Source organism: Ochotona curzoniae, unplaced genomic scaffold (assembly GCF_017591425.1).
Source record: "Ochotona curzoniae isolate NIBS_2020 unplaced genomic scaffold, NIBS_Ocur_1.0 contig_1274, whole genome shotgun sequence".
Taxonomy (NCBI): domain Eukaryota; kingdom Metazoa; phylum Chordata; class Mammalia; order Lagomorpha; family Ochotonidae; genus Ochotona; species Ochotona curzoniae.
Window position 1 is genome coordinate 29955907 of NW_024465023.1, and position 23283 is coordinate 29979189.

Sequence of the window (23283 nt, forward strand, 5' to 3'; positions counted from 1 at the left end):
CAACAAAAAAGAAAAACCACCGCCTTTTGGAAAGAGGAATGACAGACACAAAAGAGACTGTAAAGAAAATGGGGCAAATTTCTGATAGCAGTTCCCCAAGGGGCAGAGGCAGAGCTCAGATGACCCCGTGCGGGGGTGGGGGGAGGTGGGCGTGGTGACACGGCCTCCTCCGCAAGACCTTGCCCACCACATCTGGGCTAGCCAGGGCGATGCTGCTGGCTTCGGGGGTGGGGAGGGAGGCAGGGCAGCAGCCCTCACAGGTAGGCAGGGCTGGTCGTATGCCTGTCCCCTATGATCCTCCGGCCCCAGCCGTCATTAGCCCCTGCCTCCTTCCACCCCATGGCTTTGCTCGGATCTGTTTCTTTCTTGGGGGCTGAAGATGGGGTGGGAGGGGGAGGCGGGGTCCTTTTTCTTGGTCTGATTATGTGGGCACCGAGGGTTCCAGAACCAGAGAGACCTGGGCCCAGAGCCCTCCCTTCCATGGCCTCTTAGCACTCACGGGTTGAAAAAGCATTTGTTCCAAAATTGGTGTTTTGTTTGTTTGTTTGTTTGTTTGTTTGCTTTAAAAAAAATCAACAAAAACAAGACCCAGAAAAAAGACCAAGTCTGGGGGAGGAAGAGCTACTCTGCTCTTGACAGCTCCCGAGTCTGGAGTTGGTCGGTGGTGCAGTTCCAAGAGAGGCCGAAGGCAAGCACCGAGGGGGTGTCCAGCTGTGGCTTTCAGGCCCCCCAGGAGTGTCTGTGGTCAGACTCGGGGAGCTGGCTGCAGCTGTTGTCGCTTGGCCGAGCACTCCTTTGTGTCCCCATCTGTGGGGTTTGTTCCCGTTTGCTTCTGTCATCTGTGTTTTTGTACATGCGGGTGCATGTCCACGTATGTCTTGTGTTTGTGCAGGTGGCTCTGCAGTTTGTAGGGTGTGGGTGAGTGCGTATACATAGATGTCAGTCTGTGTTTGCGTGTGCATGTCTGTGTGTGCATGTGTGTGTGGCTCTGGGAGGGAGGGAGCCGGGAGATGAGCTGGGCCCTGGGCTGAAGCTATACCCGGGTGGTGGAGTGTGAGTGGGGCAGCCCAGTGCTATTGAACCCTGCGGCAAAGGTGTTATAGGGATGCAAGGTCTGCAGGCCGACCAAGGAGTTAGGGATCATGGTGATGGTGTTGGGGGTCATGAGTGGGATGTCGTCAGGGGAGCGCCGCAGGGTCAGGGTGTAGTCGGGCAAGGCAGTGAGGCGCAGAGTGTCGTGGGGGGGGCCAGCCTCGCACTCGTGGTGAGTGGGGCCCAGCTGTAACGCTGCCAGCTCTTCCTCAGGAGCAGCTCCCAATTCCTGGGCCCCGGTTCCTCTCTGAGGGCTAGGTTGCCGCAGGGGCTCCTGGCGCCGCTTGTCTTTACGGTAGTAGAGGGCAGCAAAGGCCAGCACGTTAAGGAACAGGAGCGAGGCCCCCACGGCGATGGTGACACTCAATTCGGTGGAGTAGTCACGAGGATTCTCCACCAGGAGTGGCCCTGCATCCTGGTCTCCATTCCAGGAGCCTTGGGCATTCTCGTTGCTGTAGGCAGGTGAGATGGCTGGCCGTTTGGTGCTCCAGGTCTTGCCGTTGGGCCTGCGGGTGATGTGGGAGCTGTGGGTGGTATCCGGGGGCGGCACTTTGGTGGTTGTGGACGTATAGTGGAACATGTCATGCAGGTTATATAGGTGGGGTACCAGGTGTTTCCAAAAGGCCACCTTAGTGGCGCGATAATGATCGCGGACCCTTGGTTTCAGCCCGATGTGAAGGTACAGCTGGTCTCGGGGATTGTATTTGGACCAGGCCACTTCCTCAAAGCGGTTGGCCTTGGTGTGAATGAACTTGGTGTCCTGGGGGACCGGCTTGTTGGGATCCCTGAAATACCACATGGAAATCTGGGGTCACCACTCTACCTGGATGAGGAAAGGGCCCAGTGCTCTTCCTCTCACACCCGCCCCTTAACTGCTCCTCTAATCCAAAACATGCCCCCTGCCTCTGCAACTCTGTCTTTTTCAGGATCCCTCCCTCTCTTTTCCACGCCTTGAATCCCCAGGCCCCACAGCGAGCTGCACCGCGGCAAGCTGTCACTTCCTTCTCCATGCACATCCTCTAAGATCAGGCTTCACATGCGTTTCCTTCTCATTCCACGAGCATCTATCAGGCCCACTGCAGCCCAGGTGTGCCAAGAACCCACTAACGCCCCTGTCTGAATGCACTGGATTCTCATTTCACAGGCCTCTGGCCACTGCCCTCGAATCCCATACTTTGGACTGCTAATTCTCACTGCTGCCAAGTGCTAATGTTAACTGAATTCTGAGCCACACTTTTGAAGGGAAGAAAATGACATGGAAAGGAGGTGGGAAGGACAAGCAAGATTTCGAAATGATCTTAGGAAAGAAAAGATGAAAAAGGTTTCTAGAGAGAAGGGGAGGATTGGCATGCTGGAGTACCAAAGGAGAAAACCCCATTGACTTCTTACCCAGTCTTGGCAAAGTTGGTCCAATAGGTCATGACAACTGCACTGAGCATAACATCATTCTTGGAGAAGTTGCAGGGGAAAAGGTCAGTGGGACCTACCATGGGTACACCAAAGACGTACGGTACTTCGTCCCCATGAGCTGCATCTGACCAGGCAGGCTTCATGAGGCTCTGGCAGTGATGGTAGAAGGCGTAGAAGTAGGTAGGTGAGCCATAGCGTGCATGCAGATCAGCCGTCACCACTGAAGGCTCCACCCACTGGTGATCAGTGAAGAGTGCCACCAGTGTTTTACGGCGGGTCTCGGGATTGTCACGGTCTGCCCAGTCTGTGTACATGAACTTGATGGTCTCCCGCAAGGTGTCCTTACCCTCAGGGTAGCCGTACAGATTGTCCACAAAGTTGGAAACGGAATAGTCGAAGTCAGTGCCAGAGACGCCATCCTCGGGGTCCACCACACCTTCCACAAACTTGAGTCCCTCACCCTGGTTGACACCTAGCATGATATCGTAGTTGAGAAACTCGCCCTGCTCCATGAGGATCTCAGGGTCATCAGGAATGACGTCACCATCAATCACAGGGCCAAACGCCACATGGTAGCGGGCTGGTTGGATATCTTGTTCTACCAGCTCCTTTGCACTCTTTTGCCGGAGACAGTCCACCATGTCCACGGTGTCCAGCACATTACAGCCCACTTTGTCGGCCAGCAGGCTGGTGTATTTCACTGGTTGGTAGTTCACGGCCCAGCTAGACAGAGCAGAACCACTTTGGATGATGGCTCTCTGGAAAAGGCCTACAGAAAACAGGTAGCATCAGCTTATATCACTCATGTCATATATGCAGCCACAAAATTTCCTAGCCATCTGTCCACTGAGGGTGCTGTACATTTTGATGGGGTTTAGGAAGGCGGAATGAACCTTTAGACAGGGCGTGAGGGATGAAGATCGGCGGATGGACTGCTGAGCCCTCCCCCTGGGTGGCGTGCTCCTTGCCTGCTGCCTCCATTACTTCGCTGGCTTGTGTGAGGGTCGGTAACGTTGGGGTTAAGGACATGCCAGGAAGAATTAACCCCTTGGATTCCACACATCAGCCTCCTTATGCTCCCCTCTCTTTATCTCTCGTTGTCTTCCCTTCTTGCTTCCTGCCCAGCTGGGCCCAGCTCTGTGCCAACGCACCACCAGGGAGCTGGCGCTTACACCACAAAGGGGTCTTTTTCATGAGAGATGAGAAATGCAGGCAGGAGAGAGCCCCACATTCGGGCACTTTGGGGAAAGATCTCAAGGGCAAAGGCCTTGGGGTCTAAAGGCATCCAGGCCATGTGTTGTGTGCAGTTTCCGGAGCCTTGCCTTTTCCCGACACAACACTTTCACGTCCACATCAGCTCAGAGGCAGCCAGACCCCCAGACTCAAAAAAGAACATGGTTTTCAGCCCCCTCTTAGGAAAATAAAAAAGAGGGTGCCGTTCTCTCCTTAGCCCCAACACCCTAAGAGGGAGAATCCGGCTCTTAAACATGCAATCCCATGCTTCTCGGAGAAAAGCAGTTTGCATGGCAGAAAGAGAGGGTGAGAAATGAAGATTACTGCCCAACACACACAGCTTCACTTTCCCCAAAACTATGATTCCATGAGCCAATTCCAGAAAGATTCAGAGAATGAATCCTTAAAGAAGTCAGGCCTACACAGATGCTGGCCTTGGTGAGACAGTGTCTCTTTGGGAAAGGAAACGGTGCTCTCAGAGGTAGCACTCTCAGAGAAAATGTACCTTGAGGGAAAACCAGGGTGGGGGCAGCCCTGGCCCCACTCCTGTCATCCAGCTATACATTCGATCCCTTCGCATTGCACCTCACTCTGCCCTCACCAGGGTAGCCTCACCCTGTAGGGTGGAGCAAAGGTGACTCGCTTCTCTGAGGGCCACGCCTTCTCCGAAGAGAAACTGCAGGTCTTCCTGTAAGAGCATCACTAACTCCTGGCGTTGGTTTTGATGACAACAGCATGTTCTCTCTTACAGATTCCCTTACTTCAGAAAAAAGTTACCCCATACCTCAAGAGCGTTCTCTATAGTGTGCACGTGGGTACAATATTTTCTGAAAGCAAAAAAAAAAAAAAAAGAGAGAGAGAGAAAAGAGGCGGAAACATTTGATGTCCTTTTTGGGAGGGTCACTGGCAGGGGGACCCACTGAATGGGAGAGATTAAAAATGAGTCTCAGGGGCCCAGCAGCATGGCCTAGCGGCTAAGGTCCTCACCTTCAAAGCGCCAGCATCCCATATGGGCGCCGGTTCTAAACCCAGCAGCTCCACTTCTCATCCAGCTCCCTGCTTGTGGCCTGGGAAAGCAGTCGAGGACGGCCCAAAGCTTTGGAACCCTGCACCCATGTGGGAAACCCGGAAGAAGTTCCTGGATTCTGGCTTTGGATCGGCATAGCATCGGCCATTGCGCTCACTTGGGGAGTGAATCATTGGACGGAAGATCTTCTCTGTCTCTCCTCCTCTATATATATCTGACTTTGTAATAAAAATAAATAAATATTTTAAAAAAAAGGAGTCTCAGATTGTTGGTGTTGAGGCAGAGTGGGTTAAGCCACCATCTGCAATACTAGCATCCCAAATCAGAGCTCTGGTTTGAGTCTTGGCTGCACCCCTTCTAATCCAGCTCCCTACTAACGTACCTGGAAAGGCAGCAAAAGATGGCCCAAGGACTTGGGCCCCTGTCTCTCACGTGCAAGACCAGGATGAAGTCCCAGGCTCCTGGATTCAGCCTGGCCCAGCCTGGTTGTTGTGGCCATTTGAGGAGTGAATTAACGGTTGCAAGATCTCTCTCTCGCTCTCTTCTTCCCTCCTTTTTTCCTTCCCTCCCTCCCTCCTTATCTTTGTTACTTGGCCTTTTAAATAAATAAATAAATGTGTGTTTGCTTTTTTTTTTTAAGATTCAGGGCCCAGCATGACGGCTCAATTGGGTAATCCTCTCTTGCAAGCACCAAGATCCCACATGGGCACCGGTTCGTGTCCCAGCTGCTCCACTTCCCATCCAGCTCCCAGCTTGTGGCCTGGGAGAGCAGCGGAAAATGGCTCAAGTGCTTGGAACCCTGCATCCACGTGGGAGACCCAGAAGAAGCTCCTGGCCCCTGGCTTCAGCTCAGCTCAGATCAGCTCAGCTCTGACTGTTGCAGCCACTTGGGGAGTGAACCAGCAGATGGAAGATCTTTCTGCAAATCTGCCTTTCTAATAAAAAGTGGAAAGAATCTTTTTAAAAAAAGCTTCACAAAGCCTTCATGGGCTATGCCTCAATTCCCTTAACAACACAAATTTGTAAACAAACAAAAACAGTCTGGGGAATAGCATTTACTGCAGTAGTTAAGACAATCCTGGAAGTGCCCACACTGTAAGTCAGAATGCCTTGTTTAAGCCCGGCTACTTGGTTTGCAGTCCATTTTCCTGGTTCTGCACTTAGTGGGAGGCAGCAGGTGATGGCTTATGTGTTTGGGTCCCTGCCACCTACATGAGAAACCTAGATGAAGCTGCAGGCTTCTGGCTTCAGCCTGGCCAAACTGTGAATGGTGCAGGCATTTGAGAAGTAAACCAGAAGATACAGGATCTTTCTATCCCTCTCTCGTTTTTGTCTTTCAAATAAAATGGGAAAAATCAGATTTGTGGCAGGTGTTGTTGACACAAGGGGTAAGCTGTCCTTTGGGATACCAGCATCCTGTATGGAAGTGGCTGGCTGAAGTCCTAGCTACTCTATGTCGATCGAGCTTCCTGCTACTGTACCTGTGAGGGAGCAGATAATAGCTTGAGTACTTGAGCTCTTGCCACCCATACGGGAAGCCTCAATTGAGTTCCTGGCTCCTAGCTTCAGCCTAGCCCGATCCTGGCTGTTGCAGTCATGTGGGGGGGAAAAAAAATCAGCAGATAGAGGATCTCTAGCTCTGTTTCTGTGTGTGTGTGTGTGTGTGTGTGTGTGTGTGACTCTGGCTTTCAAATAAACAAACAAACAGATAAATAAGTCTTTTTAAAAAACATGCAAATGAGCCTCCCCTGGGTGGGATGTGTCACCCTTGGAGAAGGTCTCGGGTCCATGAATAGACCATCATCCCTCAGGAGTCCACCTCACAGATTAGAGATTCTCATTTCAGACCTTCTTCGCCCTCAGAGACGCTGCCTTTCCTGTACAGACTTGTTTCTCCAAGAAAGTGTTTCTTACACTTAGAAACTCATTTTCACCCTACATCACTATAGAATGATGTCCCCTGCCCCCAAACAACTATTGTCCTTTCAGATGGGTAATTGAGTCCCACTCTTGCACGTCAGATCCCACATCAGAACCTTGCTTTTTCAGGGCCTGAAGGGGATTCTCTGCTTCCCTCTCGTTTTCCCACAGACCCGTCCTTCCCATTCTCTCCACTCCCCCAAAGCAATACTGAGCTGCTAGGGTGCTCCTGCGCACAGACCTGGGCATTCCAGAGCCCACGGGGCTCAGAGTGGACAGCTGGCACTTGGTTAATTTACATCTGGTCCAATAAGCTACTCACCCTCTGAGTGATGGGACAGTGTGAGGAGGCTGACACAGGATGCCCCGATGCCTGAACCGAAGACGGTGATCCGGCGGGGATCGCCTCCAAAGAAGGCAATATTTTCGCTCACCCAGCGGAGGGCCTGGATTTGGTCAAGGAGGCCATAGTTGCCCTTGGCAGCCTGATCTCCGGTGCTCAGGAAGCCTGGATTCAACAAAGGGTACAGTGAACGGGGAGGATGCAGGGTTTGGGTTAGGAGTCAGGGAAGTGAGGGTGGACCAGGGGGAACATACCATGTAGCTAAACCATCATTGCTTTCTGCAAGGTCTAGCGTTCACAATAAATGAAGGAAGGGGTGGCTACCAGTTTCTCATCTGTTACTTAGGTGGGAAGGAGGGGCCTCAAGACCATAGGAAGGGGGTGTTTGTGGGTTACAGATTGAGATGGTGGAAACTCGAGCAGCCATTCAGAATCCTTTGCCCCATTTTACTATCCATGGGACAGCACCTTAAAACTATGTCTTGAGCTACACAAAAAGACAGGGGGTTTGGAATCAGTCCTTAGTCTGACTCCTGGCTCTATCACATTCTAGTTATGTAGCCTTTGGACAAGTTATTTAAAGGCTCTGGGTCATAGTTTGCTATTCTGCAAAATGAGGCCAAAAATACATCATAGAGTGGTGACAAGGATCCAATGAACATAAGCTTCTATAACACACTGTAGAACTACATTTCTTTGTCCCTTCCCATCTGTCTCTCCCTTTGTCCTTCCTGTATGATTGAGTTCATTGCTACTTCTTGACATGGCCTCTGATGTTCCCCTTCCCCTCATCTTCAGGGCAGGTCCTTAATTTCCCTTTCTCCAAGATCGGGGACCTGATCTGTTTTTCACAAGCTCCCCAGGTGATGTTAATGCCTGCGAAAGTTGCAAAGCCACCGAGTTAGACCATCTTGTTCATCTGGCAGAGAAATGGGAAGTCAGTGTTGGGCGTTACCACAGAAACAGGTTTTCCCGCCCACCCACAGGGATTTGCTGCTGAGGACATAGATCACCATGGAGACTACCTTCCCGCCCACCTGCTGAGATTTGCTGCTGTGGAGACTTGTTGCCATGGAGACTACCTTCCCGCCCACCTGCTGGCTATCCCACAGAGATGTCCTATATTCCCTCCCAACCCGCTTCCATTTTAGACTGATCCTGCTATTTTATTTCATGTCTCTCCCCCTGATCGGCAGGTTCTTTGGCAGGCTCTGTCTTCTCCTGTCCTAGGTTTTTGCATGGGGGTCTTTCCGGGTGAGGACTTGCAGCAATTTCCTAGACATTGCCAATGCAGACTTGGATTTGAATTTTGTTGTTGTTGTTGACACCATAGTAGAGAGCTCACTCACAGCACCTGGAATGAACTTTGTGCGGGGGCCCTGTAAGGAAGCTCCTGCAGTTCAAGAGGGATCCTGGGCCATCCTGGAAGTCTATAGTTGGAGGCTGAATTCCAACAAGCACAAGACCTCATGGCTTTCTTTGCTGGTTTCTACAAAAGAGTTCATCTTCAAGTGTGCTACTAATTTACCTTTGGTAGAATTAAGTATGCAAAGGGGCTTAGTTCTTTCTCCTGGCACCTAGTCACAAGTCTTTATTAATACCAGGTTCCAGATGAGGAAACAGGGAGAAATTAGAGACAGCCCAAGTAAGGATGAACTGAGGAATCCCCACTCCCACTGACAAGGGAATCTACTTCTCCTATGCCGGACCCACCGAGGAACTGAAGCTGCTCCCGTGAGCCTTCAAAAACACTGCTGACCAAGTTCAACCCCACTGCCCAAGCCCGGAACCGCTCAGACCAAGTGCCCTTCTTGCTTCTCCTGGTCCCCTCTCCTTCCCGTATATTCTCTTGGCCTTTTCTCTCATTTAGGCAACATCAGACTTGGCTTCAGTCTTGGCCAAGGCATCATTTAGGAGAAGCGTGCATTTTGGGATGTAGTAGAGCCGATTTCTCCGATTTCCTGGATGAGGAAAAAAAGGCTCAGGGAGGGAGGATTCAATCATCACTGTCTGCTCCTTCAGGTCCTCTGAGCTGCAGATATGGGACCAGGAGGCATGTGGCTAGTGCCAGGCCAACATCTCTACTATGACAACAAGCTCAGGCAGTTTATACAGCAAACACAACTGACCGCAAGCACACAAAACCAGGTAGGGTGGCAGAGAAGCAGCTCACTGAGAAGTTTCCCAGGAACTCAGCTGCCCCAGTCACCCCAGTCACCTCCATGGGAATGGAGGTTAATACCCCACTCTAGAAACTCTCAGAATAGATCTGAGCCACTCTCTCCAGCTCGCATTTATACTGCAGCACATGGTTAAGCTGATTGTCAACAGATTGCTTCAGAAACAGATACTTGTGTCACTTAAGGCTTGACGTTTCCCAGGTTTTCAGTCTGCCTGGAGGGTACCTAAGCAAGGATGGAGGATTAAATTCTGGAAGCCAGAATAAAACTTGGCATGCTCCTGCTTCCTCAGCCCCAGGAATATCCGTATCTTAAATCCTGCTGGAATCCCTCTCTTATGCTGGCTTCAAGCCCACTGGGGACTTCTCAAATAATAGCTACTCCTCTCTGCCTTGGAGAGGATTCATGGATTAGTCTGTGACATCCTCAACATATGTGATTCATCCAAGATATAGTATAGAGAAGCACCTCAGGGGAGTTGTCTGTTTGGGCTGGGTGCTCGGGAGAAGCTGATGGGAGGGATGGTGAAGGATGCATGCAATTGAGGTCCAAAACTGGCTGTGTGTTTTTAGAATGTTTGGGGCAAGAGAATAACAAAACCTTAGCTGCACAACACAGTCCCTATGCATCAGGGACAAATCCCTGTTCTACATCTGCCAAGAGAAAAAAATAATAAAATCTTTTATATACCTGGAACCCAATCAGTGGCTTGTTGATTATATTTGTATTCCAGAACAGGAAGTGAAGGGCACACAGGTAGTGGTGGAGGACTTCCATAGAAATCCCAGTTTATAATTCCCTGTCAGTTTTGAGTAATACAGAATCCATGCATATGTGGGGTCTTCGATAAGTTCATGGAAAATGAGAATTATGAAAAAGCTATGGGGACTGACTGTGGTATAGTCAGTTAAGCTGCTACCTATAGCACTGGCATCCCACATGGGTGAGGGTTTCAATCCTGGCTGTTCCACTTTTGATCCAGCACCCTGATAATGGCAGAGGAGGATGCCTCAAGTACTTGGGCCCCTGAATCCACATGGGAGACCAGAAAGAAGCTCCTGGATCCTGGTTTTCATCTGGCCCAGCCCTAGCCATTGCAGTCAGCTGGTGAGTGAACCAGTGGATGAAGATCTGTGTCTCTCTTCCTCTATTAGTATCTCTGCCTTTAAAACAAATAAACACATATTTGTCTAACAAAACTATGCACAGATTTTTAAAAATTACACTAAAATAAACCTACCTTTAATTCCATTTTCCATTAACTTTTTGAAGTATGCTTAAATTATTTTGATCATCAACTTAAGCAAGCCTGAAGAATAAATTTCTGTCCCTTACATGTGTTCTTCTAGTTATCCATGTGAGAGGAGGTTATAAAAGGGGCTTCTTAGCCTGGGTTAGTTTCAGGGGTAACCATCCAGTGTGTGTGCGTATGTGTGTGTATACACACATGTGTTTGTGCATGTTGTCTTGGAAAGTCTGTAGCTTCATCAGGTTGAGCTTTCTGATGCAGAAGCTTAAGGATTAGAGCTGCTGAAGGTCTGTGAAGTAATCAGAACACTGGTGCTCACAGGGAGCACTCACCAACGGCAGCCGTCCGTGCGGCCTGTAGCTTCCAGCTGATATGTGGGGACCTCACAGGCTGGGTGCAATCTTGAGTCTCTCCTTGTGTCTCCTCTAGGTCTCCTTTCCCTGTGGCTCTCTCGACCCTGTTTCTCCCCAACCCTTTTCTTCTCTCTCTTCCCTTCTCCTTTGCTCTTTTCTTTCCCCCAGTCCCCGCTGGCCTGGTAACATGGAGCTGGAGGCCAAAGCTTAGTATTCTCTGTACCTTCCAAGCAACCTTGCAGACTAGAGATTTGCCTTTAAAATGGTTAGAGGCAATGGAGTGGAATGACTTTTGTCACGCTAAGAAAACGTAGTAGTAAAATTGCTTTTGGCTTTTAACTACTGTATGGTTGTGTGTGTGTGATCCATTACTCTTTAGGAAGTGTGTAGCCCTACTGTGTCAGTTTCTAGCCTTATTCGTGGGACCGTGGGATTCAGACTTCCTTTATCAACAGGGGTAGAACAGTTAGCAAATAAGGGCAGAATCATTGAGTCCAAAGCTAACCAGACTATGGGAGACCAGGGTGGTGTTGTATATGTCCCCCCATCCCCAACTATCCCTGTTGCCACTGATGGGGACACACACTCTCTCTTTTTTCAGGCAATATCATTTCTCCCATCTAAACTCAACAAAAGTTTCTCCTTGCCCCACTCAGTGTTAATGATAAGTCAACAGAGATTTGGCCTTCTGCACACACAACTTCACCTCAAAGTCAGATGCAGTAGCAGGGCCTCACCCTAGGAATGGAGTGGGCAAAGTGACAGAGTGTAGAGTACCAATGAAAATAAGGCCTGTTTCTCAGCTGGCCGTGGGTGAGGCATATCTAACTGCTGGCTCAGTACTTTGGTCTACAGATACACAAACAGCCCAGACCTTGCTCCCACCCATGGAACTCTGAGGACACCAAAGCCTTCGGCAAGAAGGTGACTTCTTCAGGCAAGAAGGTAACTTCTTCAGACCCCTCCAGGCACACAGGGTCTAGGTGAGCCAGGTTGCTACGCTTAATCACCCTGTCTGAAGCACTTGTTTACTTCAAGACCTGAGCCTTATATAGGCATCGGGAGGTCATCAAGGAAGATACAGGCAGAGAGGCAGCTTAAAATGCTGAAACAAATGTGTACATGTAGAAAGTGTGTGTGTGTGTGCGTGCGTGCACATGTCCATGTGTATGATGAGTCATTGGACATAGTGGGAATGTACGTGTAATGGGTAGCAGTGTGTAAGGATGTGTGGTGGGAGAGAGTAAGAAGAATGTGGATGCATGTGGGGGTCTGTAAGGATTATTGGAGGCATGGCTATGGATACAACTGGATAGAGGTATGTACATATAAGATATGGATGTAGTTCAAATAGCCTAGATGGATACACATTTGTGGGGTGAAACAAAGCAACAAGCATGTGTCTACTTATGGAGTATTTAGACTAGAATACTTTAAAAGATTTATGGAAAATGGAGTGAAAAGTTATGTTGATTTCAATGCAAAAAAGACTTGCAATTTACCAGATTTTCCTTATAACACCATGTATTTTCCATGAACATTTTGAAGGTCCCTCTGAGGTAGGGTAAGTACGGAAAGAGTGTGGTGCGAGTGTATGGGGGGGATCGTTAAGTGTAGGGCATGGGATGTGTGTAGCGTGGAAGCAGGAACACAGGATGTAACTGTGTATCTAGTATCTGTGGATGTGTGGGTGGACATACAGGTGAGGGTACATGCATGTAGAGAGGGGGAATATTGCTTGTATCTGGGTGGAGAAGGTTGAGGACAGATTGTATATGGAGGTGTGTGAAGTAGATGTGAAGTATGATGTATAGAGGGCTATGGAGAGGTGTATGTGTGATAGTAGGTGAAAGAAATATTTGTGTACATTTACATAAATACATATAGATTCTGTATATGTGTGTGTAGTACGGTATGGATATGCAGGATGCAGGGTGCAGGGCATAAAGATGGGGTTGGGTGAGCATGGGTACATGCGGTATGCATGGGTGGAGACATGGACATGGAGATGTGGGAAGAAGTATATGAGAATGTGTGTGTGTACATAAATGAGAGGAGACAAATGTGTATATGTGGGCGTGGCTGGGGAGTGTATAGAGAACATGGGCATATGTGGATGTATGTGCCTGCGACTATGCATATGGCATGCATGTGACTGCCAGAATGTCTTTATGTGTAAGAGGGGGTGTAGAAGCAGATGTGGGCTAAGTGAATGTGCTTTGTGGGGGTACATGAGACATAATTATGTGTGGGACTAGCTGGGGCTTATGTGTGAGGGTATATAGGAGTGTGGACACGGTGTGTTCCAGAAGGACTGTGTATGTGTGGAGTGTTTAGGGGTGAGGAGGAGACATTAGAAAAATTAACAGGCCCTACAAAATTCATCAGTCAAAAACCTGGTAGCAAAGAACTAATAGAGGCCCTAAGACAAGGTGTGAAGCTTGGATTCCCAGTAGTCCCAGAATGAGGGACCAGTGATTGGCTAGCGGCTAAAGGAATACAAAATTTTTGTCTAGGGGTCAAGGAAGTACAACCTTTTTTGTCATGATCATGAACAGCAGCTAAAGGGGCAAGGCTTAAGCATCCCACACCTGCATTCTTTCTTCCCCCTTTGAGAAGCCAGTTCTTCCTCCAAGGCAGCCAGCAGGAAAGCATACCTAGCACTCCGACTCGATAGTTGAGGGTGATGACGATGACGTTGCCATAGCTGGCTAGGACGCTGCCATCGATCATGTTGCCTGTCCCTTCCATGTAAGAGCCTCCGTGGATATAGACCATGACAGGTTTAGCACCACTGTCCCGGATGTCTGCAAGTAGAAGGCATGAGACATAGGCTGGGTAGGATGCCCTTCCTGCCCCACCCCCGCCAACCCTGGTGGAGGGGGCGAGGGAAGGGGATGTGGGCAGCAAAGCTATCCCAGGTGCCAGGACACCACTGCCATCCTTGCGGGCAGGACTCATGGGGTTGCTAGGCCTGGAGCTCAAGCTTTGGCCACAGACACTGGGGCTTCAATCAACGTTTTCGCACGTTCTGGTTATAGGTGCCTCCCTAGCTGGAGGCAGTGAGACCACCAAGGTGTCCCCACCACTGGAGGGGCCCAGGTAAGGGGTAGGGGAGCAGCAGGAAGAGGGAGGGCTAGCCTCTTAGCTGCATCAGTTGAGTCCCTGCCCTGGGCACCCAGGAGTCCTGGGACCTGACATGGCTTTAGAGATCGGGGGCTGGGGAGCCCTGCAACCCCAAGACTACAACCAGTTACATGGAAAAACGGCCACTGGCAGCAGCTGGTCCCCCAGTGCAGACAGAGACAAGAGGTGTGGGATAAGGGGTGGCACGGGGAGAGAACAAGGAAGGATGTGGGGAGAGAGGTGTAAATGGCAGAAATGGGTGGGGGCACCTGACTGACACGGCTGCTCAGCCACGTGCCCTTTACCCCATTCTCCCTGGGGGGGGGGGGTGGGACGGAGCTAAGAATGCAAGTGTCTGTGCTCAGTAGGCATTAAAGATGAAGATGGGGGCCCCCACAGAGGCCACTCAATGAGGGACCAGTAGGCAGCCGCTCCCAAGCCCAGGCAGGAGGGCGTCGGAGCCAGGGCAGTCACAAGAAGGTTCCAGGCCTGATTACCTCTGCCTGTTGCCCCTCATGTGTGAGTGGACCCATGGTCTGCACTCCCTTCCCCCAGCACAGCCCTGCCCAGCACTGGGGGAGGGGGCCCTAAGCTGGCCCCTTCGAGGGCAAAGGGGCAGGAGCAGGGCACAGAGGTAGAAGGCAGCACTCACTGCTGTGGAGCAAACACAACCTGTTTCCCTGAGGAGGAAGGCTGGTCCCACCAATCAATCGGCACCCCAGGATCTTAGGTCATCTACTGACAGCTGAGGCTTCCTGGCCTCAGCCTGCCATTAGAACCTCTGCTCTTTCTGGCCCTGTTCCGAACCCACTGCAGCCCCTGGCTCAGAGGCCATTGCATGGTTGTGGGAGAAGGCTGGGCAGAGTCTAGGTGCTGCCATTCTCTAGCCCCTTTGCTTCTCCCTGTCTCCCTCTTTGGTTCACTGTCCTGTTGGGCCCCTCTTCCAGGAGCCAGACTCCCCCATGGGTCATAGGGGTCTTTTCAATGAAACCCAGGGGCAGGCCGGCCATCCGGAACCCTGTGTGCCTCTCCCGCACCGCCCCCCACTCCCAACCCCTGTCTCTCCCTTCTCCATGCTGCTCAGAAGATGGGATGGGGGACTGGGACAAGGAAGATGCCCTCCCCGTGGCTCTGCTTGTGGCCCCTGCTCCTGCCAGCCGTGTCCATCACCCTGGAACTCCCCGTGGCCGATGTGGCCCGAGACAGAGGAACAGCCCGTCGGCCTCGTACAGGAACAGAAACACACCAACGGACGGACAGACAGACAGATGGGGCTTCTCCCCATCGAGAAGGGGAGGGGCTCTGTGCCATGCACCAGCCGCCGCGCCCTGCAGCCCCCAAATACCTTCATCTTCATCCCCGTCATTATCCGCTAAGTCCTCGCCCTGTTTCTTAGCGCCGGATCCTGGGGACCAGACACGGGGAGACACAACAGCACAGAACAGAGAACAAAACAGAGAGAGAATTCAAAAACAGCATGACTGCAGTGTGGCCCAGCAAGCCAGCTCTGGGCCTGGGCCCAGGACAGGCAGGAGGGATGGCAAGAACTGAGGGAATGGGTGGGCTGAGGCCCAGACCTGTATCAGGATGATGGTGTTGCAGGCCTCTGCTGTGCTGGCCTCCCTGCTCCGCCTCCCTGTCCCCAACAGCCCATCTCAAGCAATTCCCTTCCCAGTTAGGAAGGAGGTGGCTGCAGGTGGACCAGGGCACAGAGCCAGAGGCCCACTTGGGGGCAGGATTCATTCTGCATGGAAGGGGCTGTGCGTGTGGGCCCAGGCAGGTGGAGCTGGAGCGCAGGGACAGGTACCGTGGGTGAGGGATGACATTGCCAGCATGTATGGATATCCATGTGAGGTATTTCAGGCCGAGCCACATTGCCGGGACCCCAGGCCTTGAGCTCCCAAGGGTCCAGTGAGTGGGCTGGAGCCAGGCCTCAGCTGACCCTGATTCCCGCAGGAGAAGATGGTAGATGAAGCTTTCTCTCTGCTCTTTCTTGTCCCGTCCCCCCGCCCCCGCTCTGCTTAATGGCAAATGGGGTTGCTGCCCACAGGAAGAGACTGCAGAGCAGCAAGCATTGCTCTGAGATGGAGAGAGCCAGAGATGCAGGGAGGGGAGGAAGAAAGGGCACAGGCGAAAGGGACAAGGGAGAGAATGAGAGGGATGGGGGGGGGGGGAGGGAGGAAAAGAGAAAAAGAGAGCGAGAGAAGAGTAATGGATAGCTCCTACCACATACTGAATGTTTACCATGTAACAGGCCCTCTTACTTCTGCCACATGGTTTGACGCTTACACCCCTATCTTCATTCCTGTTGCACTGATGGGGAAACTGAGGTTCAGAGATGTAATGTGACTTGCTCGAGATCACACAGTTAGGAAGTGCTCGAGACAGGATTCAAACCCAGGTTAGCTTGAGTGCAGAGCCCATGGTCTTTCCACTGCACCATGCCATCTTTCAGGGATGGAAGAAAGAGAAGAAAGAAACAGATGCAGAGAGAGAGAGATGGGAGCATGGTGAGGAGAGGAGAGGAGAGACCAGTGGAGAGAGACATTCCGGCAGCCATTCTCCTTCCTGTCTGAAGGAGATGGGAGGTGCAGCTTCCAAATGGTGGGGGAGAGAGGCTCTTGTCTGGATGGTGGCCAGCGTGCGGAAATGGGGCTCCCCCTCCACCTTGAGACAGCCAATAAGACCCTGGCCCAGCTCCCCTTCCCCTTTCAGGTTATTTGCTGAGCAGCTTTCCTGAGAGCTAGCCATCAAAATGGGATGAGACCTCCCACGACGACGAAGCAGCCTTTCCACTAGGCACCCGCCCCCGCCAGCCCAGCCCTTGGGGAGACAGTGCCCCCAGCTGCCTGTACTTCTGCTGACACCTACCGTCTTCCCGCGTTAGCTCAACACCTGCCAGCGGTGCCCTCAGAAACCCGCTGGGACACAGACATCATCACCCATACAGAGGACAGCCTGCCAGACTGACAGGACTCCCGCTTGCCCACACACAGTTCCCCTCCCACTCGGCCGGGGGAGGGGCAGGGCAGCTCTTCCCCAGAAAGCCCTTCACTTTGGATCACCCTGTCCCTCTGCCCCTCCCTGACAGTGTCCCTGGGCGGCTGCATGGGTTGTTTTTTGTTTTTTGTTTTTTGTTTTTTGTCTCTTTCACACAGATGACTTTGCTCCTGCAGCCAGGCCCCAAATTTTGGCTCTCTCTTCATGGTGACAACTGCCCCCCATCCATGTCTCTGCACGCCATAGCCCTAACGACCTCCGGGTGGGGGGGGGTGGTGTCTGCATGCCAAGAGACATGATTCCCACTTCACCCAACAGGTCTCGGAGAGGGAACTAATTGGAACACTAAATAACATTATGTCTATCCCCAACACACACACACACACACACACACACACACACACACACACACACACACACACATAAACACACACTGTGTGGAACCCATTGCTTAGAACCGGGGGCGGGGGCTTAGCAAAACCAGCTGAGTTTTAGGATGAGGTTAGGAGCTTCTTCAGAGCATTGACAGGCTGTTGGTGCTGTCTAAGGAGTTCCTCTACCTCAGATCCCGGTAGCACCTAGCACGTGACCTTGCCCGAATCTATCGTCAGGACTGGAAAATGTTTGTATTTGACTAAGGGCTTCCAGTCAGCTCTCTGGCCCACCCTTGGCCCTTAAAGGAGCCCTGGGTGATCATTGTTCTGAAGAACGGTCAGGATTAGCGCTGGTTCTTCTATCACCCCTCACCCATAACTCAAAGGAATCAGTCTAAGAGGCGTAAGAGACAGTCTTCCTGACTCCTTTACGAGTGAGTAGAGTACAAATGATAGATCAGTCCCCTACCAACTTCTGATGTGGAAACTCAGGATCCTAAAGGAAAGACTTGCCTAAGGGCTCGCTATGGGTTGGCAGCAGAGCTGGGACTGTGAGGCTTTGTGCTTCCCAGACCTGTTGTGCCTTTTCTACAGCACACGAGGCTTTTGCACTGGGGTCCAAAACATTGACTGCCTTATGCTTGTGCATGCACGGGTGTGGTCCCGAGCTGGTAGCGGGCATGGTAGGAAAGCCTGTCCTGAAGGCCTCGTGTCTCACTCCATGTCCCAGGGTGCACCTGAAGCACACAGGGTCCCTGCTCAGCACACGTATTCCTGCCCTGAGACATTCTTCAGTAGGGAGTATCCAGTCCCAGGAACCTGGACAGTCCCACTCACAGAAACCCTGCCTTGGGACATCAAGGGCAACCAAACTCCATGCCTGCCAAAGGGCTGCCAGGGAGTTGCTTAGCATTTTCCACCTGCTTCTTTAGGCTCTTATTGATTCCAATTCAGCCCAAGTCAGCCACATGTCATCATTTTTTTTTTTAATTTCCTCCAAGTTGAGGAGGTGGGAATGAGCAGATGGGAGTTGGCTCTGGGTGCAACAGTGGAAAGAGCATGCCCTGAGGGGCAAAAGATCCAGGTTTCTGCCAGCTCTGCCACAGACCGGCAGGGGGCGCCTTGAGCAGCAGCAAGTCACTCCCCTGGGCCTGTTTCCTCATCCGTAAAATTGGGATGCTGACTTTTGCCTTCTCCTAGGCCCCCAGAGGCGTTGGGGAGGATTTGACGAGGTAAATACGAAAAGGCTTTGCAGCGAACATAAAGTGACATTCAAACAGAAGGATTGGGTGTGGATTCCTCTCAGCAAGAGCGTGAATTTAAAATACAGGATCTCATCTTTCCTTATGGAATTCCTCGTTCTCAGGGACGCCCCCTCCCCTCGTCCCACACACGCAGCAGTGCAACCTGGGTCGCCCTGCTAGACTCTGGCCAGAGGTGGGGGGAGAGGAGGAGGAAGGGTGCAGGCTGTGTGACAACAGTTCCTAACCCCATGTGCACATGTGTTTGGTCTAGGCTTCAAGACTGAAGAACGGGTCTAGACTTTCAACCCGCCAGAGAGGCAGGGAGGAGTGGTCTTGTGGCTCAGCTCACTGGCAAAAGGGAGGAGCCTCTGGCTCCATTTTCTCCTGAGGTGTCACAGAGAGAGAGAGAGAGAGAGAGAGAAGAGAGAGAGCCGCTGGCTCTGTCTTTGGCACTCGCTTCAGGGTGGAATTAGGGACTGGGAAGATTGGCAGAAATTGGCAGAAATGGGCTTGCTGCTTCTGATCTGAGCCTGTCTCAGGTCACCGAATTCTCCCTGTAAAGCGGCCAGAGCCCTTAGACGAGGTGGCCTTTCTGCCTGCTCACTGTCCCCTGAGCCCGGGCTACGTGAAGGAAGGCCGGGTCGTCAGGGGCAAGGGCAGGTGGGCAGGCAGCCCTCCCTCTCTCTCTCTGTCCCTCCCCACCGGCTCGCTACCTACCTCCTTTCCTACAAATTTTCTTGTTGGGCTTTCGGGCGCATTCCTTGGAAATCCGCTTTACTGTAAAATGAATAAAAAACTAAAAAATAACAGGAGGCCTCTGCCCAGGGGCATGCACCCCCCACCCCTCCCCAGGCCCCAAGAGCTGAGCTGCTCTGCAGGCAGCACGTGGCAGAGAGCCTGTCCCACCATCTCCTTGTTTCTGTCACTTACCTTTGTATGACCCCCGCGGGAGGAGGCATCAGCTAAGTGGAAGAGGAGGCACCTAAGCATTGCCCACCAGGCTCGCCCCTGCCCCTCCCCCTCCACACACCCAACTCCCTTGGTCTCATACACCTACCACCTTTTGAAGCAGGTGGAATTGGTAATGGGTTGTGGGGGAAGGGGCTGGTGGAGCCAGCATCCTCCCGCGGGCAGCTGCCAGCAGTGTGACCCATACTCCCCCGGGGGGACCCCCATCCAGCACTGGACCTCGACCTGTCAAAGCTCTCAGGCCTGACCAGGCCCCTCCTGGCAACAGTGTCACTCACACATGGGAGCTCAGACAATGCTGGGAGAGAGCAGGACTGGGGAGGGGAGAGAGGAGAGGCCAAGCTGAGTGATGGTTAGAAGCATTTTCACAGACGGACAGACGCATGCTGCAGGGCACACCACCACATGCAAGCCACCGACACGACAGGGCAGGCGTGGGGGGAGGGCACAGTGGCGGGCCGCCGCACTCACCATCCTCTGTGGGCACATAGACATTCAGGTAGAGGCAGTCTTCATTGGGCTCCTGGATATAAGTAGCGACGATGTCCAAGTTGGCAGTGAACCAGACGGGAAGCATAACTTCGGGCACAGCTGTGTGGATGTTCTGGGGGCACACTGGGGGAAAGTGTGTGGCGTTCCGGATGCCCGACCAGGAGGGGGGTGGTTCAGGGGGCAGGAACCGTTTCTCGCCGATTGGAGGGGCGGCGTAGGGCACCCCCAGGTATTGGTCCACAGGTCCCAGGATCTCACTGGGCAATGGTACCCGGGCACCCCTTAGCTTTCCAAAGTGAGTATTGACTGTGGGTGCTGGGGCTTGAGTACTGGCCCTCAGCACCAAACCAAGGAACCACAGGGTGAGGCACAGGCTCTGGCCAACTGTGGGCTTGGGGCTCAGGGACGACGAGGGCAGGCCAAGCCGCAGCCACATGTTCTGGGCAGGGGGTACTGGCAGGAGAGGCAGACTCCAGGGTCACAGCATCCGCCCAATAGGCAGCCCCTTCATGGCCACACTGACTTGAACCTCAAATCTGAGCTCTCCAGAGACACCTACAGGTGCCGAGCGACGTAGAGAGCAGGTCGTCCAAGCACCACAGCTTCAGAAAGGGGACTCCCTCAGGGCCAGACAGGCCTGTGGAAAGAGGGAAGGATGTGTCATCCAAGCGCTCTGGGAGGGCTAGGAGTCTGTCTTTGCTATCCAGCTGGGCTTGGGCTATTCTCACACCCAGGCTTCCAGAAGACTCGCTGACCACCCCCAGACACTCAGAAATTCTACGGATTTGGCCATGGTGGGAAAAATCCAAGGGGGATGATGCTTGCTGCCAGTGTGAGTTCACAGTCCCCCAAGTTCAACTGCACAGCGCACAGTGGAGTTCCTCAGGGTCAGCTGGAGCCAGAGGAGTAGCATATGGGAGGAGGGAGGTGGGGGAAGACTGGAAATGGAACGCGGGTGGGTCCCAGTGATCCCGCACGGGGACCTCCAGATCAGGAGAGGGCAGGATCGATAACCTCACATTAGGACACTTGGTACACAAGAAAGGAAAGCAGCAGCGAGGCACAAGGTCCCCTAGAGAGTCCCCCACCCCTTCACCTCAGACAGGCCAGGGCCAGGGGCAGGATGCTGCATCAGCAGAGTCCCCAGGTCATCCTGCACCTATCCTGTCCACTTTACAGCTTTCACTGCCCCCGAACCCTATGCCTTGTGCTTTCTGCTGGCTATCTCTGACTTCACACCAAATGCCAGGATTGAGGGCATCCTAGGCATTGCGGATGCTTGTCCAGTCCAGTGTCAACAACGCAACAATGGTGTGTGTGGGACACAGTCACCTAGACTCACAGGAATAAAGTCACAAAGACTCAAGGAGGAAGGGAGGAAGGGAAATCAAACCGGGATCACAGACACTGCGATGTTCCCTCCGAGAGAGACATACATGCCAGACCCTCAGAGAGTCCCATGTTGTCAGACAGAATGCCCCACACAGCCGGGGCCTCACAGAGTGACACACTCAGAGACCCACACAGAGACTGACTGAAACAGAATCACATACACCCGCATAGGTAAATACCCAGACACACGCAGTGGAACGGTAACACACGGGTGGAGACCGACACCGAAATAGCAAGACGCTCCAACACACAGGCCTTCTGACATCGCTACACAGCCGACATACACATACACACACACACAGACGCTCCCACACTGTCACACATGCACGCCCCCGCACACGTGCACGCCCCCGCACACACGCATCGAGTGCACATTTCGTTTTTTCCCGTTTCTCCCGCCAAGATTGCAGCCCTGCTCCTTTAAGAACTGGCCGAAGGGGTGGGGGAGGGCGATTGGGAACGCCCGGCCACCACGAGAGGAGAATAAGAATGTGCGTGTGCGCGTGTGCGTATGTGTGTGTGTGTGTGTGTGTGTGCGTGAGAGAGAGAGAGAGAGAAGAAAAAGGAGGAGGAGGAAGGGCGGGTAAAGTGACTAAAGGGGTGGGGGCTCAGAGGAAATGGGGAGCAAAGTATGGGGGGGAAGATCCCAGACACGGCCCAGAATGCACCCCGGTAGAGGGGAGGGGGGAAGGGGAAGGAAGGGGTAGGAGTAGGGAGGTGGGGCAGGAGGGAGTGGGTGGGTGTGTGTGTATGGGGGGGGTAGTCCGCAGCTGAGTTCACACAATCCCCCCATTCACCATCTCCATGGCAACTCTGGGGCACAGACCGCTCATTCACACGGCTTCCCCGCCAGCAACCCCCCCTCATTAACCCCCTCAGTGCCGCCCCCACCCCACGAATTCCATTAACCCCTTCGGGATGTCTCCCTCTCCAGTAACCCTTCGGCGCCAAATGCCAAATTCCCTTTTGAGGCAATTCCCTGCAGCCCCTCCCCGTGAACACCTAACCAAACCAACCGACCCCCAAACGCCCTCTGTACCCTAGGACCCACTGTGAGCTCCCAAGGCCAAGATTCCCATCCTGGTCCAACTTGCAATTTGGGAAAAGACAAGGGGAGGCAGCGATAACGAGGAGGATGAGAATGGCATCTGGGGACACATCGGGGGCTGGAGCGGTATTGGGTGAGGGGCATTGTGCGGAAATGGACCGGTGTCGGGAACTGCAGTACTGGGGGCTCCATGGGTTTGGAATGGGATCAGGGGACAGAGTTGCACTGGAATGGGGGAGGATAGGATAAAGGCCTCCATTGGGTGGGGGGGCTGCAGAGAGTGGGGGAGGGAGCCTGGCTCTGAGATGCTATGATGGAAGGGGGATGGGGCTGCACTGCAGGGGAGGGGGGACTGGCAATGTGCAAGACAGGAATGGGGCTAGGGGCCCTCCAGAGGGGTATTTTGATGAGCATGCGGGCTGCGCTGTGGAAATCGGGGGACCGCGGGGCGGGAGGATGATAGGGATGCGGGATTTAGGGAGGAGGTGGAGGAGAGAAGCATGGAGGGGAGAGAACTGAGGGGTCAGGGGTGCCAATGGAGAACATGGGGTTGAGAGGAATGGGGGCCATTTGCTGGAGAGTGGAGGAGCCAGGAATTGGGAAAGGATAGGATACGGACAAGGTATGGATGGCTAGAGAATGAGAGACCAGGGCAGGCAGCCTCACCTGTTCCCCGGGCTGCTGCGAGCGACTGAATCGGGCCGCGGACCACCCATATCGCCTCCAGGCCAAGGGCTCCGCACCCGAATCCTCGAGATCAGCTCTCCGGCAGCCTGGCTGCTGTGCCCGCGCACCAAGGGGGCGCGCTGCGCGTGCCCGGACACGGGGGGG

The 23283-nt window shown here is 52.9% G+C and overlaps 1 protein-coding gene across 3 annotated transcripts; it reads right to left on the minus strand.

Moving 5' to 3' along the window:
• Positions 1 to 565: 565 nt before the first annotated feature.
• NLGN3 (neuroligin 3) lies at positions 566 to 23236 on the minus strand. 3 transcript variants are annotated; one of them, XM_041002169.1, is made up of 7 exons: positions 23119 to 23236; positions 19992 to 20649; positions 15279 to 15338; positions 13465 to 13614; positions 7005 to 7190; positions 2482 to 3271; positions 566 to 1877 (listed from the first exon to the last, which is right to left on the minus strand). In XM_041002169.1, exons 2-7 carry the CDS (start codon positions 20446 to 20448, stop codon positions 1034 to 1036), a joined length of 2487 nt encoding a protein of 828 aa, XP_040858103.1. In that variant the 5' UTR covers positions 20449 to 20649; positions 23119 to 23236; the 3' UTR covers positions 566 to 1033. The 3 variants fall into 3 exon arrangements, with proteins under 3 accessions (XP_040858103.1, XP_040858111.1, XP_040858095.1); XM_041002177.1 differs by having other exon boundaries at positions 838 to 1877; positions 19992 to 20135; XM_041002161.1 differs by lacking the exon at positions 23119 to 23236 and adding an exon at positions 19269 to 19328 and having other exon boundaries at positions 1034 to 1877; positions 19992 to 20489.
• Between the last annotated feature and the right edge of the window lie 47 nt (positions 23237 to 23283).